The sequence below is a fragment of the Vigna radiata genome, chromosome 1, assembly GCF_000741045.1.
Source record: "Vigna radiata var. radiata cultivar VC1973A chromosome 1, Vradiata_ver6, whole genome shotgun sequence".
NCBI classification, from domain to species: Eukaryota; Viridiplantae; Streptophyta; class Magnoliopsida; order Fabales; family Fabaceae; genus Vigna; species Vigna radiata.
In genome coordinates this window covers 33,326,639-33,345,344 of record NC_028351.1, presented here as the reverse complement: position 1 = coordinate 33,345,344, position 18,706 = coordinate 33,326,639, and the positions used below count along the sequence as shown (strand labels likewise).

The 18,706-nt window shown below is 32.6% G+C and overlaps 2 protein-coding genes across 2 annotated transcripts; both read right to left on the bottom strand.

Annotated features, from left to right (window-relative positions):
- Window positions 1–3,827: 3,827 nt before the first annotated feature.
- On the bottom strand, window positions 3,828–7,434 carry LOC106763180 (deSI-like protein At4g17486). The gene is made up of 4 exons (XM_014647664.2): window positions 6,935–7,434; window positions 5,406–5,667; window positions 4,492–4,559; window positions 3,828–4,316 (listed from the first exon to the last, which is right to left on the bottom strand). Exons 1-4 carry the CDS (start codon window positions 7,067–7,069, stop codon window positions 4,020–4,022), a joined length of 762 nt encoding a protein of 253 aa, XP_014503150.1. The 5' UTR covers window positions 7,070–7,434; the 3' UTR covers window positions 3,828–4,019.
- A 3,473-nt stretch (window positions 7,435–10,907) lies between these two features.
- Window positions 10,908–13,965, bottom strand: LOC106775180 (probable receptor-like protein kinase At5g24010). The gene has a single exon (XM_022780695.1). It carries the CDS (start codon window positions 13,745–13,747, stop codon window positions 11,243–11,245), a length of 2,505 nt encoding a protein of 834 aa, XP_022636416.1. The 5' UTR covers window positions 13,748–13,965; the 3' UTR covers window positions 10,908–11,242.
- Window positions 13,966–18,706: the final 4,741 nt, after the last annotated feature.

Below are 18,706 nucleotides of genomic sequence, written 5' to 3'. Positions count from 1 at the left end.
TTCAAATGTAAAATTGAGGTGCCAAACTATAGATATAATTGAAATTTTAGGTGAATGTTGTGAATAACAGAAATAAAAAATCTAGTGATGAAGATTGAAAAGTAGTAGTTTGCTAGCTTAATTGATGAAGAACGTGAGTCAAGTTGATTTGGTTCATTATAGGTATATTGGACAAGCATAGAACAAAAATCCTTGCAAAACAAATTGGCATGCCTAGTGGGACAAACTTATGTTTGATTTACACTCACATAGAAGAGTATTATGAGTGCATGAGATTAAGAAGTGATAAATAATCATGTCTTTGAGTAATGGGTTTGTGGTGCCTCTTTTTACCAATGCCACTCAAACTAGGATACAAACCACAAGGTTTGCTTATATTCAAATGGGTGTTTAAAACATGTTTTCGATTCAAACAATGAGTAGCCTTATAACCACCTATGTTGGACCCCTTGTGAACATAAGAGTATAACAAGTGTTGCATTGCATGATGTGGGTAACTTTAATGGGTTTGGATCATCAATGAAAAACCTAAATGAGTGATACTCATGGGATATGCCCGCATCACCCGTTCCAAGTTCTAATTGAATGAACAATAAAGACCTATTTATTAGAAGAAATAGTGTAGAGCTTGATACTGTAGGGACATGGATATCGAATGCATCCTCATATATTATAACACAACAAATTGAATAAAGTAATTATGATATGGTGAATGTATTATCGAGTCAAATGATAACTATCTTGAATCCTTTGGTTCAAACTACAATTGATAGTTTTCAGAAGTTAACATATCAAATGACTTGAATACAAAATACCTAAGTTCTCTAAATTTGATGGAAAAATTGAAGAATCCACAATGGAACATGTTGTAAGGTATGAAATCGAGAATCAGGATTTGACCTTAAGTGAGAATTTGAAGATGAAATACTTTTCCAAATCTCTAAAAAAGAAATTTATCTGATAATTCATTACAGGAAACTTGGAATCGATTACCAGTTGCGAGTAACATGAATAAAATCTACTAATAATTTATTATGATGATTGAAAGTCCTCATGCATTCCAACGACTTCAACATAAAGTAATCAATTATCATATATCGTAATCAAATATATCGCAATGAAGTGATTGAAAAGCATGAGGACTTCCACTTTTCAAATTGGCCACAACGGAAGTCATCTTGGGGATGCATGTCTATCTTATATATTTATTGTATTTTATGTCTGTGTTAAAATGTGCTTCACATAACTACCTTCTTAAGTCTTATTTAACAGAATATTTTGTGGTTAACAGAATATGTGGGAAGGAAATGGAATGATTAGGCTTAAATGTAGTTTGATGTATATAATAAACTCAAGATAAGCATACCAATCTTAAGATCTTTCTTAATGGGAAATGGTGCACTATTAATGGAAAGTTGTCTAATTCACGTCATAAAATTGATAAAATATCATTAAGAGAAATGGACTTATTCTTTGTTGGTTCGGCTCATCTTTATTTTACTGTTAATTACATTTTGGCTGCCTGAAAATTAGGTCTAACTGAATTTTGGTTTACTAGCATCATATTTAAAAGATACACTTCACAGGCACACCCCTTGGAGAGTTAGAAACGTTGGAACTGATAATCTTTATTCAAAGCTACCAACAAAAGAAGTCTTGTCATACTCTATAAATAAATAAACATTATTGTATTCTAAGACCAGAGATTGAATGAATCAGTCCTTAATGATGCATAGCTCATCATCACATTTTAATAGGTTTTTGCTTCAGTTGGTTTAATTATTAATCAAAGAATAATACTATAATACAGAAAAGTTAAACTGCACGCTGTCCTTCTATGACTTGAGTAGCATATGTTCACATTGCATAAAATTTTGTTGTTAGTTCCTCACTATTTGATGAAATTTAAACCATGGACACATACCTCTCTAGATTGAAAATGATATAATAGAGAATAAGAAAAAACAGTTCATATCTTCAATTTTGGAGCATCTTTAACTTTGGTGTTTCTATCTTAAATCAAAGAGATTAATTGGTTGGCTATTCACAGAGGTATTCCCTGCATAGCAGAAACTAGAGAGATTGCACATTTCCATTAAATACCTTGTTCACATCTGAGTACAGAAAATGAAATGCCACTAAGTCATATATATATATATATATATATATATATATATATATATATATATATATATATATATATATATATATATATATATATATATATATATATAATATGGGTTTGTTAACTTGCGTGTGCTTTTTTTAGTTGGTACATTTTAGCAATGTGTATAGAGTTTTAGTAGATAAAAATACCCTCATGAATTCTAAGTTTTAAGGTCAATGGTATGTAAATAATTTTCATTCTCAAAACTAAAAAAAACAAAAAACCCCAAACCCTTACTCATCTCCCTCATTCCTCTCAACCCTTTCTCTTTCATTTCTCTCACTCCAACATTTTCTCTGTCATCCCTATGCTAGTCCCAACTGAAACACTTACGGTTAAACTATTTCTTACAAAAAATGATTTTATAATGAGTTTTCCTTTTATAACTTTTGTCTTATCTAATTTTCACAAGCATAATGACATCTGAAGGAATTGGTAATCGACCTTCTTACAAAAAAATGATCCAAAGGAATTGGCTTGAATGAACATTTGCCTGAAGGCGAATATGTCAATGACTTAACATTTTACAAAGGCAAATGGTTTAACAAGGAGTTCTTTATTTCAGTTGGGGCTAGGGATGACAGAGAAAATGTTAGAGTGCAAAAGATGAAAGAGAAAAGGTTGAGAGGGATGAGGAATGTGAGTAAAGATGTGAGGTTTCTTGATTTTTTAGTATTAAGAATAAAAATTATTCAAATACCCTTGACCTTAAAACTTATAATCCATAATATTTTTATCTATTAAAACTTTGGTACACATTACTAAAATGTATTAGAATCCATGATATTTTTGTCTATTAAAACTCAGTATATAATACTAAAATGTATTAACTGAAAAAAGAACATAAGCAAGTTAACAAACCACATATATATATATATATATATATATATATATATATATATATATATAATTTGAGATTTAACATTAGATAATTTGATAATAGATAAGACGATAGGTTTCACAAATAATAAATCTTTCAATGATATAATAACTTAAAAGAAATTGTTAAAATAAGGTTCAACTAGTGTTATCATACATGTTAAGAAATAAGTTTGGCACTTGAAAAGAGAGGCTAGCATTGTCTTCTGGATAAGCCGCATTATAAATTGTGCCATTTGCATGTTTGATGCTACCATAGTTATAGCAATTTGACAGAGTATAAGTTTGTCCTGGTCAGACATTTATCTTTTAAATTCTTGTCATACACCTTTAGTCCTTAAAATTAAAACAAATTTAATTATAGTCCTTTAAATAAAAAGAAAATTAGTCCTTCAAATTTTTAAAATAAAAAATACGATTTTAGAACTCCGATTTATAGTTTGAAAACTAAAAGCATTTTTTCAAAATATTTTAGTCCCTCAAATTTGATAGTTTAAAATAAAATAAGTTTTTCTCCTTTAAGTTGAAATAAATAATTTAAAAAATTAAAAAATAAAACCAATTTACTTCAAAATTCACTAACTACAAATATAATTTGATCAAATAAAATGATACGGTAGGAGAACACAATAAGAGAAAACTTAAATATTAAAGGTACCTATTTCTGTTGTTCTCCAACAGCTTGACTTTATTTTTATGAACTTGTGATGCATTCACTAAAATAATTTGCCGAAAACAACGTTAGGCCAAATTAGTAGAAGTGATAAAGTAGGCGTTGTTGTATCATCATCATCACCAACATCAAACATCAATTAAGGACAAACTAAACAGTGCAGTTGGTTCATCAGTAACACATGATTTGAGTTGAAAAAAGGAACGAAATTTTACATTTAATACAGAAATGAATAGCATGTAAAATTTTGTTTACTTTTTGTGACTCTTACAAATTACATTACACAGCATAACTAAGCCTTCAACTATCGTGTGAAGATGAACTATGTAGCATTGCTTTTTCATCTTCTCGCTTTGGCTGTAGAGGCGTAATTCCATTCTGATCCTCAGCTTCAGAACTGGTAGATGGTTTTGCTCCATTAGTGATCATATTTTTCAACCAAGCAGTTTGAAATCTAGGCGACCCTCCTCTGTTTGAATTGTTGTTAGGGGACTCCGGACCATTCTTAACGTTATTTGTAACATTATTCGTAACACCTAAGAGGAACCTGTATGCTACTTTGCTTGCTGACACAATCTCGGTTTTAGCTTGCCGGAACTGCAATCACCAGGTTACAATCATCATCAGTGTAACTTTGAGTTTCTCAAAATATGTCAATACTAATGATAAGTAATAACTACTTAAATGAGTGTTCAAGCCAAAAGAACAAGAGTGTGGTTATGATAGTTTACACAACACCATAACTTCGTGTATTATGAACTTTGTTTCGTACCCGTAATGCAGTGTTTCCAGCCACTTCCATAGCAGTATCACCGGCATTCGCAAACCTATTAACCCAACCTGTCATGGAAGCTGTAAGATACAAAGTAGAAGATGAAAAATAGTAAAGAACAGAAGCAATAATTCCCACGATGGATCATTGCTTGAGACATCTCCACTTTACATATAAATTTCAAATGAGAAGTGGCAAATTATCGATTCACCCTAATATCAGTTCTTTTGAGTGCATATCATTGCCTTGACTAAACTATCTTCCTAATGCCAACTTCCTATCAATAAATGTATTTGCAATCCGAGGGATTTATGTTTTTCAATATAAAATGTATATTGAACTAAATAGATGTGTTCTATACAAACCCCATAACATTAATAAAAAGTTTAATTGAATGGAACACGGGTTACAATAAGATAATAATCATATAACTATTTAATTTGAATAGAGTTTCCTCAAAGTATTATATTTTATCTGGGAGAAACAGTACTTCAACCACACACTTTACTGGTAAAGTCTAGCATACTGTCAGAAACGAGTAAGCGAAGGAATAGAAAAACTGTATTCATAACGAATGTATTACATTGGTTCCTTCTGCAATACCCACAGAACTAAGTCCACTCCCACAGCACTAACAAAAAGAACAAGAACCAAATCCCATCGCTCAACTACCCATCTTAATTCAAATGGGATCTCCAATTTCCACTTCTATTTCCCATTTTGCACCACTGCACTAACTCCCTTTTATTTTTTCTGTTACCTGATTTCGTCCAAAGGCCCATAACTGAGTTTCATAGGACTAACCAAAGGTATTACACACATACCATAGAATTTACATAGTGTCCAAAATATCACCAGGTCATCTTTTAGGAAAAAAGAATGAACTACAAGTATCATTTTAGTTAGATATTTACCTGGAAGTTTTGGTACGTCAAGCCTTTCACAGAATTCATCACAGAAGTGATTGCAGTTTTTGGCCAGCAGATCATATGAACTCCCTGGCCACTCTCTACTAAGTTCTCTTAGTATTTGATTCACCTTGAAGATGGAAAAGTTTGTTTTCCCAAGAACAATGGATTCACGAAATGTATACATTGGATTCTTTCCAGAAGGGCAACTAAAAACTCCGGTTCCTTGATCACAGAATCCAAATGACCATTCATCCTCTCCATAAACCTGTCATAGCAGAACACACAATCTTACTATGTAAACACAAAATTAACAAAGGGAAGTATACCATATGTCGAGGAAACAAAAGTGCGTCAATGAAAATAATTTTTGGGCCAAAAGATGTAAGCATAAAACATGCACAGATAAAACAACAAAAAGAGTAATATGGTGAGGGAAACAGTTTCTGTTTAAGCTGGATGACAAGATAAACAAAGCTGAGTTCACTATATTTCCCAAGTAGAGGTCGGTAAAAAACAAGACGATTTTCAATCTCAAACTGACAGATAATTTCCTTTAGCTATTGCAGACTGGGAGTGCCAAAGTGCTAACTGAACAACGAAAAGAAATAATTGTTCCTCATAATTTTAAAATGTAAAGGGAAGTAAATAATTACGTCTAACAAACGCAATTAACAAAAATGGCAAGAATTTCAAGTTTCGGTTTACAAAAATTTAAGCTTGGAAAGTTGTTGGGTTGGGAAGTATCAATGCCCAGAGGCATAATAAACTGGTCTGAAACTACTTTCCTCATTGTCCCCTTGGTTTCAACATTAATCACGCCAAAAAATAGTGCCATACTTCCTCCTAAATCGACTATAGTAATGCATTACACTTCCTTCTGTTAAACTAAAAATACCCAAACTAAGATTTCCTATGACGGCATGAAGCCAGCGTTCACATATACCAAACTGACCAGTCAATGCAGACTTAGAGAAAGAGAACCTAACGTCAGTCTGATAATCGTGCCAACAAATGATGTCAAGGATCTCCATTCTAATAGAAAGACAAATATACATACATCACACAGACTAGTCCAGGCCACAGAACCTAAAACCGCCTTGAACACTTATCTTCCATAACAATCCAGGGCTGCCCCAACACATAGAATAAAGATAGAAACAACCAGAAGCAACATCTAGTAAATCTGTAACTTCTCAATCCAACAGCAAAAATACATGCTGAAGTATGAAAGAATATTTATAACCACACCATAGATATACCTGCAAAATCATATAGCTTCCATAACTGACAATCACTAAGGTACCAAGTTAATTGCTGTTTCTCAAATCTCAAATACACTGCTTCATGCAAACAACAGCCAAACTCAATGAAATTCCAAAGCTAGCAGTGGAGTCCCACATTAGAGAATTACACTCACCCATTCAACATTTGCATACACCAATCCAGTTCCCCACAACACATAAGCAAAACAAAACCTAGATCGAATCAACAGTTAAACTCAAACAATAACTAAGTTAGGGCAAGAAGAAGACCTGCACGGCGCTGTGGAAGATGCCACCGAGACCAATCCCATCCTTGAAGATCTTGTTGATCTGAACAATAGTGTTGTTCGTTTTCTCCGATCCACTATTCGTCACATCGTATATATGCAGTACTACATCCGTCATCTTTCCCTTTCACACTTTTACACCCGCCAACCGCAACCCACAACAGCAACACACCAAAAACCCAAACTTTCCACACCCCACTTCACCTTTCTCTCTCTAAACGCTATTTACCTGTCTGGGTCTCTCTAAATGATTCGAGAATCAACAACAACAGCAATAACGAGTGCTGTTGTTCCTCTCCCTCTTCGTAAATAGAACCGAGATTTGGCCTCGGGATCCTAGAAAACCCTCCAATTTCACCATCCAAATTTTCTCTCCAGAATAGAAAGATTTTCGGGTTTCTCTTGTGGATTTATTATATTCTAGAAGGAAGAAACAGAACAAAGAGAGTGTGTTTAAGAGAGAGACCAAAGCTACAAAATGAACAAGAAAAAAATGTGAAGGAAAAAGAAAAAGAAAAGGGGCTGCCAAAAGGACGTTTTTACCCCTACGAATTGATTAAATTATGGGAAACCCTATTTTCTTTACAGCTGGCTGCCACTGTGGGATGCGTTTGGCTAATGATCATTGAGAGAGTTGGAATTTGTGGGCTCCATGAGTCATGCACGCCATTATTAACGGTCACACAAACAGGCCGTTGTAAGTTGAAATGACGAATTTACCTCTGTTAGTTGAAAATTCGACTGTTCCTTCATTGGCGCATCGTTATATAATAATCAACAAATCTTTGTTATAATTTAACTATTGATGGAATATGTTTATTCGAATTTTTATTATATTAATATATTTAGATGATTTATTTCATTATGTATTCATAAATATAAAATAAAATATTTAATAATATCATGAATTAATATACATCTAAAATTAATTGTTACTGCACTTTTATGATTTATACTGATTTATAAAAAAATAAAATTAAAAAATTTTATACTTGTACTTTTAACAAAGTAAACTTTGTTTAGTAAAGAGAGTTCTTTAAATTACAACGATAAAAAAATTAATTTTAAATTTAAGAGGACAAAATTGGAAATTCAAAGATTAAGTAACTAATAGCATATAGGTAGTAGGACCAAATTTAACTAATTAAAAGAAAAATATATTACAAATTATACTTAGAATCATAAAAAAAATAAAATTGTATGCATTAAAATAAATATTTTTGTTTTAATTCGTACAGTGCCAAAATATATTAAAGGCTATGTATTATTGTAATTGCAAAGTTAGGAGCAATGCAAAAAGAAGATGTGAAGGGTGCAAATGGTGGATATCCATCATTATCATTGTGGTCATTGCTGTGGTAAAGATCATTTCACAGTGTGCAAAGTATATATTAATAAAAAAAAATTATGTTAACCAAAAAATATTTATTACTTCATTCATTTCTTTATACATAATCATTTTATTAAAGAAAAAAAGCAAAACATAAGTTGAACGCAACACTCTAAAAATTAAATTGTCAACTATATTATAAAATCATTAAAGGACTTCTATAAAATTCATCTCAACACAAAATGAAACCTAAGCAAGTATACATTAATATAAATATAAGTATTTACAAATGACAAGTTAAAGTAAAACTTTTATGATTTTTTAAATATTTATGTCGCACTTATATTTATATTTAGTCGTGTATATCACAAGTTACCACAACAACTCATACAATAATAAATTATTAAAAAAAAAAATATCTTAAAAAAATATGTACATTTTAATTAAAAAGTCACAATAATATTTTTAATCAAAATCTAATATATAATAACCTCATAAACTACACAATAACTTACTCATCAAGAAAATTTAACAAGTATAATGTCAACTAATACCTTTTGGAAGACAATATATTTTACTAAAAACTAATATTTGATCTAATATCACATATTTAAATTTACAATCAATATAAGAAAAATAATTAGACTCAATTTATTAGTCACACATCTGCAAATATGTTATATTAGACAAGAATTGTGATAATTTCATGTTGTCTCTCTCGTTAAATTGATCTTAATACTATTTAAAAATTTTCTTGTCAAAAATTGAAATGGAAGATAATTCAAATATTAACTCATAAGAGACCTAGATTTTAACATTGACAGGTTAAAAGATGACAATTTAATAAAAGAAACTCTGGAATCCTTTTATAAAAATTAGAATTCAATTGAATTAAAATGAAATATATAGACCAAAATTAAGTCTTCTATATAAATAATAGTAAAATTATCATATTAATAACCTATTACTGTTAATAAAAAAATCTCATGTAAATGGATTTTATGATTGGTTAGGGAGACCTTTTCATATCCCCAAAACTTGAGCTGATTTCACAAAAGAAAAAGATTGTTTTTATAAGAAGAAACGTGTTTGGTACCAATAGTAAAAACCATTACAAATAGTTTAAAAAAGTCAGGTCTGATATGCATCTATGATGGTTTGGACATGCACCCAAACATGCCATTATACAAATGAACCAAACTCATTCTTAGGCAGAACACATTACTTTTTCTTCATAGACGTGCCCACTTCGTATTGTAATGTGTAGTTACATATTCACAATATCTAATTTGCATGTGTCTCAAGTAAACAAAGTTGACCACGGCATTCACAAGTGTTTGCTTAGAAAGGAGTGGAGAACAAACTACTATTGCTTCCATATTGCAAAAAATAGCAGATATGCGCACAGTGTGTTTGCCTTTTTGACTGAGAGAGCTCAGAAATCTATACAGAGAATAACCTCTTAAAGGGTGGCAAAGGCAAAATGGTGGAAGCCAATTTTGTTCATGTAGGTGGTCCTACTTGTTTAGGAATCTTATTTTTAATAGGTTGGCCTTTGATTGCGGGTAATAGTAATTCATGTAGCCATTTGTGTGAGTTTGTGTAAATTCTTTTATGCATCATTCCAATCTTATCTGAAAAGATTCTTCTCTTTCTCTTTCTGTAAAGTAGTAGTGGAGTGAGAAGAAAATGAGGGGGCAGGGCAATCACTTCAACAAAATCTAGAATTGAATAAGTATTCTTTGACCCTTTTACCTGAAAAGGAGATTCTACATTTTCTTCAAGTGAAATATAGAAGGTTGTTGAATGAGTTCGATTGATCTGCCAAATGTATACATGTTCTTTAGCTGGTAAATATCTTCTCATATATTCGAAAAAAAAAACGAGATATGACACAATAGCTCGTGAAATGTAGATGCAGCTTTGAGGTATAAATTCCTAACAAATATTCCAATAAGTGTCTGATTGGATGAACCTACAGCATCTGTTAGGAAACAACTTCCTTCAGTTGTGACTTATAACTGATCTGTAAAACACGAGTGGAGTATACTTTCATGATTACTGGGAAAGTAGTCTTGAAAACAAGTTTTTTTTTTTTTTTTTTTACAAAGACAATAGAAATTCACTCTATCTCTACAGTATCCCATTAATAATTACTATGATGTGTCAGTGTCTGTATGATGAATTCCCATTGAATGCTTCTGTAAAAAATATGGCTATTAAGTTTAGCATATGATCTTTGTTACCCTCCTTCTTCTAAATAGACATTAAATCAGAAGACAAGAAAAGGTGGATGGATTTTCAAGCATTTCTATGGTTCAGGCTGAAAGTCCTCCTCCATGAGGGAGTGTGTTAGGTTTAAAACCCATTCATGTGCTTATGCATTCTACTAGTCAGAGGATAAAACAATAACATAAGATTTCCTACCTATCCTCTTCTTACCTCACAACGGTGAAAGCAATATATGAAGAACATGGTATATTTTGTCTTCTCAAATGAATTCATAGCAGGCCAAAATGAGTAAACGAAAGAAACTTTTAAACTATTTTACCTCATGTAGCATCACTAAAATCAACTTCATTTGTCAAATAAAAGTTAATAGTAAGAGTAAACTTACAAGCATGCAACTAATACCCAATTCATCTCTTCATAAATACAGAACGGTTACATAACATTGACAGACAAAGTTATACTGTTATAGATACTTTGCATACCTTCAGTGACAGACATCATGAAAATAAAGCTTATGCAGACATACGTAAGAAACTAGAAATAAGTCTTGCTTATCACTGGCTGCATATGCGAATGTTAATATTGGTATTGGTGCAGTTTTCTTTAACACAAGAAAAATTATAAAGAAAAGAATTATGAAAGCACAGGTACTCCTCGGTACCTTTATTTCCATGTGAACCTCTCTATACATGATCAAGAGTTGCCTCTATTTGCATGACATTTCTATATCTATCTACCTTCACTCTTCATTAGTTGAGAAAAAACTTCACTAGCACTTATGTCTGAATAACCATTATCATTATTTTCCTCTCTTCTCATGTTGCTAGAAGGACTCCCGGGAGTTATCGTAGTAGTCACATTCACTGTTTCCTGAGCACTGCTATCATCGTATGGCTCTTCATCTTCTTGGTCACTTTCATGGAGCTGAAGTGCATATTCCAAATTCCACAATACAGTACCCATGGTTGGCCTATCAACACCATATTCAGCCAAACATTTCTCTGCTGTTTCACCAAATTTCTTCAACGAGCTTTGCTTTATCTTCCCAACAAGATGAGGATCAATAATATCTTCCAGCATGCCTTTTTTCTGCCATTCAAGTGCCCATTCGGCTAAGTTCACTTGTTCCCTATCAAGTTGTGGATCAACAGCAGGTCTGGCACAAAGAACCTCAAAAAGCACAACCCCAAATGAGTAAACATCTGACTTATCCGTAAGCTGCTGCCTTCGGAAATACTCTGGATCAAGATAACCAAAACTTCCTTTCACACCAGTACTAACATGGGTTTCGTTGAGACAAGGTCCTGATCTTGAAAGACCAAAATCAGCAACCTTGGCAACATAGTTCTCATCCAGCAAAATATTGGTTGACTTGATGTCACGGTGTATGATTCCTTGCGCGAAACCTGTGTGTAGATAGTGGAGACCTCTAGCTGCACCAATGCATATCTCAAGCCGCTGCTTCCAAGACAAAGGTGCATGTACTGCTGAACCATATAGATGCTTTTTGAGTGGACCCTTTTCAACATACTCATAGACTAGTATCATCTCTGAATTTTCTTCACAGTATCCAACCAGTGAAACAAGATGGCGATGGCGAATTTTGGATAAGATTGTTATTTCAGTCTGGAATTCAGGAAGTCCTTGTCTTGACCCAGGCATGCCTCTTTTGACAGCAGCCTTCACATTGTCTTTGAGCACTCCTTTGTAAACCATACCAAACCCACCAGATCCTATAATTAGACTCCTATCGAAGTTATTTGTGGCTGATTGTATATCAGCAAAAGGGATTCTCAATCCGAAATAACCATAAGAACCAGGAGATGGAAAGGCTGTTCCTTCAGACATTCTACTAAGTGAACTCCCCCCAAACACACGTAGAGGAGTCCATCCTACACTTTCCAGTGTTCTTTGTTTTGGTTTTTTCTTCTTCTTCTTCTTCCTGCATTTGAGAGCAAGCACAAAAGCAGACATAACTAAAAGCAAAACAACAACACCACCTGTAATTGAACCCACCAATATCCACAACCTCTTCTTCCCAGGAACAACACGTGAGTCCACAACATTCACCAGCTGCATTATCTCTGCCCCATTCAGAATGGCATTCATACCCCTAGAACCGCTCAGTTCAGAAGGGCCAACACTTATTCGAATAACACCTGAATCATTAGAATCTGCAACAAAATCCACATAGACCGGAGATGCAAGCACATGGACTGTAAGGGATGACAAATCCAAATCTTTGTATGCAGAATACCCGTTGATATACACGTCAAAATAGAGCAAATTAAGAACAGGACTAACAATATCACAGAAATGCAACCGAACCAAGTGCCGAACACCACCTGGAGCCACTGGAAAATCCCAGGTTATGTTGAACTTTGAACCTATAACGGCGTGATCCTTATCCATTTCCTGTGCAGTCATGTAAACACTATCTGGCGCGATCTCCCGAGTGGCGCCTCCTTTCTGGAAATTTGGTGTTTGATTACTCCTCGCAGGCTTAGCAGCATCCTTAAAAACCAGAAATTCCTCGTCAGGAATCCATGTCCTCCAAAGGGTGTCATTAAAGGGAGTTACTTTCACACCCCCAACATTAATCCTATGGACAGTTTCCAATACCTGAGATGAAAGGTTCTTGTACTCTACCACACCAAAAGGACCCACTAACCTTGCTCCATAATCTATAACAAAATCAACAGGAGCAGTGAACACCTCCATAGCATTTACAAAGCCAAAACCTGAATTACCTTCAGGTCTAAACACAATTTCAAGTAAATTTGACTCTATCTTCAGAATAAACTCCTTAAGCAACACACCATTACTTGGCTTGAAATTTCTAAGCACCAAATTACCATCAACCAAGACACTGAAGTTAGCAGCTTTTAGATCAAACCCTTGAGCCTTAAAAGGAGAGAAATGAAAACGAACCAAGTGGGTGCCATGCTTTCTCACGTTGAACCTGAAGCTTCCTGTGCTGGGGAAAACTCTTGCAGTGTGATACAAAATGGGCAAATCCGGAGGAGGGTTTTGGTTGGTGAGGGAAATGGATTTGTCAGCAGAGAGAAAACTTGAGACTTGGTTGGTGGAATCACCAGTGAAGATGCGATTGAAGAGAGAAGCATTGTTCTGTGATCCACAGCTAAGAAGGTAGTTATCTATGGGAGTGAAAGAGGATGAACAAGGAATGCATAGGAGAAGAATGACATGTATAATTAGCTTTTGAGTCTCCATGGAAAAAGGAGGATACGGTCCTCAAGAAAGTTGAAGCTCGCATGGAAGTAGAAACTGTGAAAGATTTGCACCAAATGCTTATATAGAAAGCAAAGAGACAATAAATTCACATCAATTTTAGTCACTCATTAAGTCAAGGTGGCTGCCACTACTATTCATTTTCTTAATGGTCGTGTTTAAAAAGCAACATTTACGAATGTTTCAAACAAAATGTGTCTTCTCTGGATGCTGGTTTGGACTAACTGTACTAGATTGAGTAGTTCAGTTTGCTTTGGTTCTGTTCTAGATTTAGTAGGTCCTTTGTAAAGTAATAAAATATAGGAAAAACAGATAAATGGTAACATATTTTATTTGCAATTAAAGATACAAAGATCATTTGCTATCGTGAAACTGAAATGCAGTTTTTTCATTAGAGTATGAACACCTTTCCAACTGTAAGAATAGTTTATCTCATACTGAATATAAAACTTCAAATCTTAAAACACATTAATATAACTGCTTATTAACTTTTAGTTGTTCTACTACTCTACCTACCTAGACTAAAAAATGCATGACAGTTTATAGAAAGTAAATATTAATTTTCATGAAGATAAAATTTCAATCCATGAAATTATACAAATCAATTTTATTAAAGTGAATTAAATTTAAAATTCATTTCTTAACTTATCCTGATGACTTTTCAAATTGCCTGTTGTAGGAATAATTTGAGGGTAAACACTGGAAGAAAGATAAATACTAGCACACTATCAAAAAGTTGATGGTGGAAGCTGTTTTAGGCACTTAAATTCTTAATTTCAGATTAGGATATAGATTCTTAGCAGAAAATATCACTTTATTTCATCAAGTAGTTGGATTGAGTAAAAGGCAATGTATGGCTCCTGGTTATAGAAATAATAGTAAGACACTGGAATTGCACTGAATGTTCATTCAATTACTTTTACTGGTAAAGTGGTGGTGGGGTTTGTTTGGTTATAGTCTACTTAGCAATCATTAATGGCATAGAGTCTTGTTTGGTTGGCATCTTTAACTGGTTGAAGAGAAAGTTGACAGAAATTTTGATTCCAAGTAATTGTGGTTTGGCTGCCATCCACTACTGTGTCACAGATTAGAGCCAAGAAAAATGCATTACACTTTCAAACCAAAGTGATACAGCTTTTGAATTCTTTATCTCAAGTTTAAAGTTTCATTTCTGGTTTTAAAGTAAACTTGAAGCTGAAACTATTCCTTTAAATAAAAGTCTCAAACACTTTTTGATGTAAAAAAGTATTACGTACCAACTCTCTTTTTTTCATGAACATGATGTCTATAAGAAGAAATTTTTACACCATGATAAAAATCTATTTGATGAAGAGTTTAATCAGGATTTAGTTTTAATAAATAATATCAGTGTTTATTTTGGGTTTTAAAAATAAATGCATCATATATTAATTTAAATGAATAATACGACCGTTATTTAAAATAATAGTTAAGAAATTTATTGAATTAGAAAAGTAAGGTTAAGGCAATCCACAATTTATATATCAACCTTTTGTTGCTCCTACATGTGCATAACATAATGACACATGCATGACGAAATCATAGCTAAGAATTGCAGTGCATAAAAACATGCATGTGCAATTGTACATCCATTAAATGTGCCACTCTATCATCATTTATTATGCTGTATAGTACAAGTAGGGCATTATAATAATTTGTATAATAATTAGTAATAAAATGCATAAAAGGATTATCCATTTTCAAGTAACATATTAATAATGGTGTACATACGACCATACATTACATCATGCACCAAACAAATCGGACGGTCTTACAACAAGTAGACATTGCAGATCCAACATGCAAAATCGGACGGTCAGGGACATCCGACCTTAGTTGATAAACAAGTTTTTTATAAGAATTAAGATAAATGGTAATTAGAGATATTAGGTTGGGATTGAACCGAGATCAAAGTTTCGCTAATCTCAAGCTTATGTCAAAAACTATAAATACAGATCAAAGGTAAGAGGTAGATGATTACATTTACTGTGCATTTAATACTATTACTCAAAACTCCCGTACGGACAGTTGACTAACTTAAGCATCGGAAAACTTTTGACAGGTAGGACGATAGGACGAAGACCAAGATAAGAAGAACAGTTATCGGATAACACCCGAAGAGAAATTGTGCATATGTTTGAAGTGACATGACCCTACACCCGAAACAAATGGTAAAAAAAATTTGTGTTTGCGCATATTTACAGATAAAATTTGTGAAAGTAATGAGTATATGTGGATATTTACTATGAGTTGTTAGTAGTGGATATTCTAATATCCGTTTATAAATAAATTGAATGTAAATATTATATTATTCGATCTGCAAGTACTTATTATCCAAAAAAAAATAATTTAATTTATATCATATTTAATTAAATTTAATTTAAAATAAAATTAATTTATATTTTATTAGATTAAATTTAATTAAAATTAAATTTTAATATATAATTAATTTTATATATACTTTGTAATTTTATTTAAATTTTATTTTAAAAATATATAAAATATATATATTTTAATATTTGTAGATATCTACGGATTTAAAATATCTACGGATTTTTTCAAAATGGATATGCATGCAAGTAACAAATGAGTTAGGGATTGAGTTTTCCTTTTGTTTATTGGATTGCAGGTAGACATTCTGTTTATTGGATTGCAAGTACCTGAACCACACATTCTTAAAATATAGAATTTATATTACCATATATCTACACTATTGTAATATAAAATAAATCATAAAATTAAATGCGAGTTTGAAGAAATATATATTTATTTACAAAATGTAATTATATATATATATATATATATATATATATATGGGGTTTGCTAACTTGTGTACGCCTGTTTTTCAGTTGGTACATTTTAGTAATGTGTATCGAGTTTTAGTAGACAAAAATACCCTAATATATCATAGATTTTAAGTTTTAAAGTTAAAGGTATTTTAATAATTTTTATTCTCAAAACTAAAAAAAGAAACCCCAAAACTCTTACTCACCTCCCTCATTCCTCTCGATCCTTTCTCTTTCATCTCTCTCACTTCAACATTTTCTCTGTTATCCATATGCTAGTCCCAACTGAAAAAACACTCATGCGGTTAAACAATTTGCTTTTGTAAAGAGTTGAGTCATTGACATATTCGCCTTCAGGAAAAGGTTCATTCAAGATCTCTTCAATCTCATCATCTTCACTAACCTCTCTAATTTCATCATTTGCAGATGTTGAATCATCATCTCTAAAAAAAACTTTCAGACCAATTACCAATTCCTTCAAATGTCATTATGCTTATGAAAATTAGATAAAATTAGATAAGACAAAAATTATAAAATGAAAACTCATCATAAAATCATTTTTTGTAAGAAATTGTCTAATAACGAGTGTTTCTGATTTTTTTTCAAACAAATTATCAATTCCTTCGAATGTCATTAGGACAAAAATTATGAAATGAAAACTCATTATAAAATCTTTTTTTTTGTAAGAAATTGTTTAACAGCGAGTGTTTCTGATTTTTTCAGTTGGAGCTACAGTAGCGATGATAGAGAAAATGTTGGAGAGAGATGAAAGAGAGAGGGATGAGAGGAATGAGAAAGGTGAGCAAGGGTTTAGGGGTTTCTTTGTTTTTTAGTTTTTAAAAATGAAAATTATTAAAATACCCTTAACCTTAAAACTTAAAATCCATGATACATTAGGGTATTTTTGTCTACTTAAACCTAGTGCACATTGTTAAAATGTACCAACTAAAGAACTGGCATATGCAAGTTTCAAACCCCATATATATATATATATAGAGGGGGGGGCAAAGAGAGAGACGTCGAGATGGGTGACAACCTGCGAGCCAACCCGGCTCACCACGGGTTCGGGCTAGGTTGGGTTTGAAAAAATTAATTTTTTTTATGCGGGTCAGATTTCAACCCGACTCATTTAAACTCAGCTCATGCGGGTTGAACCCGTGGTGGGCTGGGTCGGCCCGCCAACCCACCTACCTAATTTTATTTTTTTAATTTATTATTTTATTTATGAAACCCTAAAAAATACTCTCTTCAAAAAATTTGTATACTAAAAAAGTAACCTCTGCTCTCACAAATCACTCTCACAGAACTTACTCTCATTTACGGTGTTGTCACTCTCACTTCTTCACTGAAATTCTTCAAAGAAAGGTTTTTTGTGTTTGTTTTTGGATGACATTTGGATTATATTGTACTTTTTATTATTATATTGAATTGTCTTCAGTTTAACATTATTTTTTGGGAGTGAAATTTGTTTAAATTTGAATATAGAAAGTTTGTATTTTTTTTCTTTAAAAAAATTGTAATTAAATGGACTAGTGAGTCAACTCGTTTACCCACCAACCCGTGGTGGGTTGAGTCGGGTTCAGATTTTTCTGCCTCACTAATAAATGAGTTGGGTTGGGTTAGCTCACTAAATGACCAACCCGTGATGGATCGGGCCAGGTTGAGTAGGGTTATACGTTTTGACAGCTCTCTCTGTGTGTATATATATATATATATATGAGAGTTTTGAAACATGTAACCATCCATTTTTCCTCGAAGGCAAATGTTCTTTTAGATATGAACAATTTTGCACTACAATTCAATTTTAAACTTTTTCGTTTCCTTTGTTTCTCTACTTCAGTAAATTTTTTTGTTTAGCAACACTTGCTCGATGACAAGTAAACTATGGTCTTTGCGAATAAAGAATAGAAATTGTATGTTAGAATCGGCTGCAGCGGAATTATTAGCGTGGAATAACAAACCAAGAGGGTTTTTAAAACAAACGCGTGCCTTTTAATTTTTTTCTCAATTAAACTTACTACGCAAATAATAGATATAAATAAAAGAGTAAGGTTGAGAGAAATTTGCACAGATAATTTTATCCTGGTTCGGATTACACGGATCCTACGTCCAGTCGCTTATCTCAAACAAGATAAAC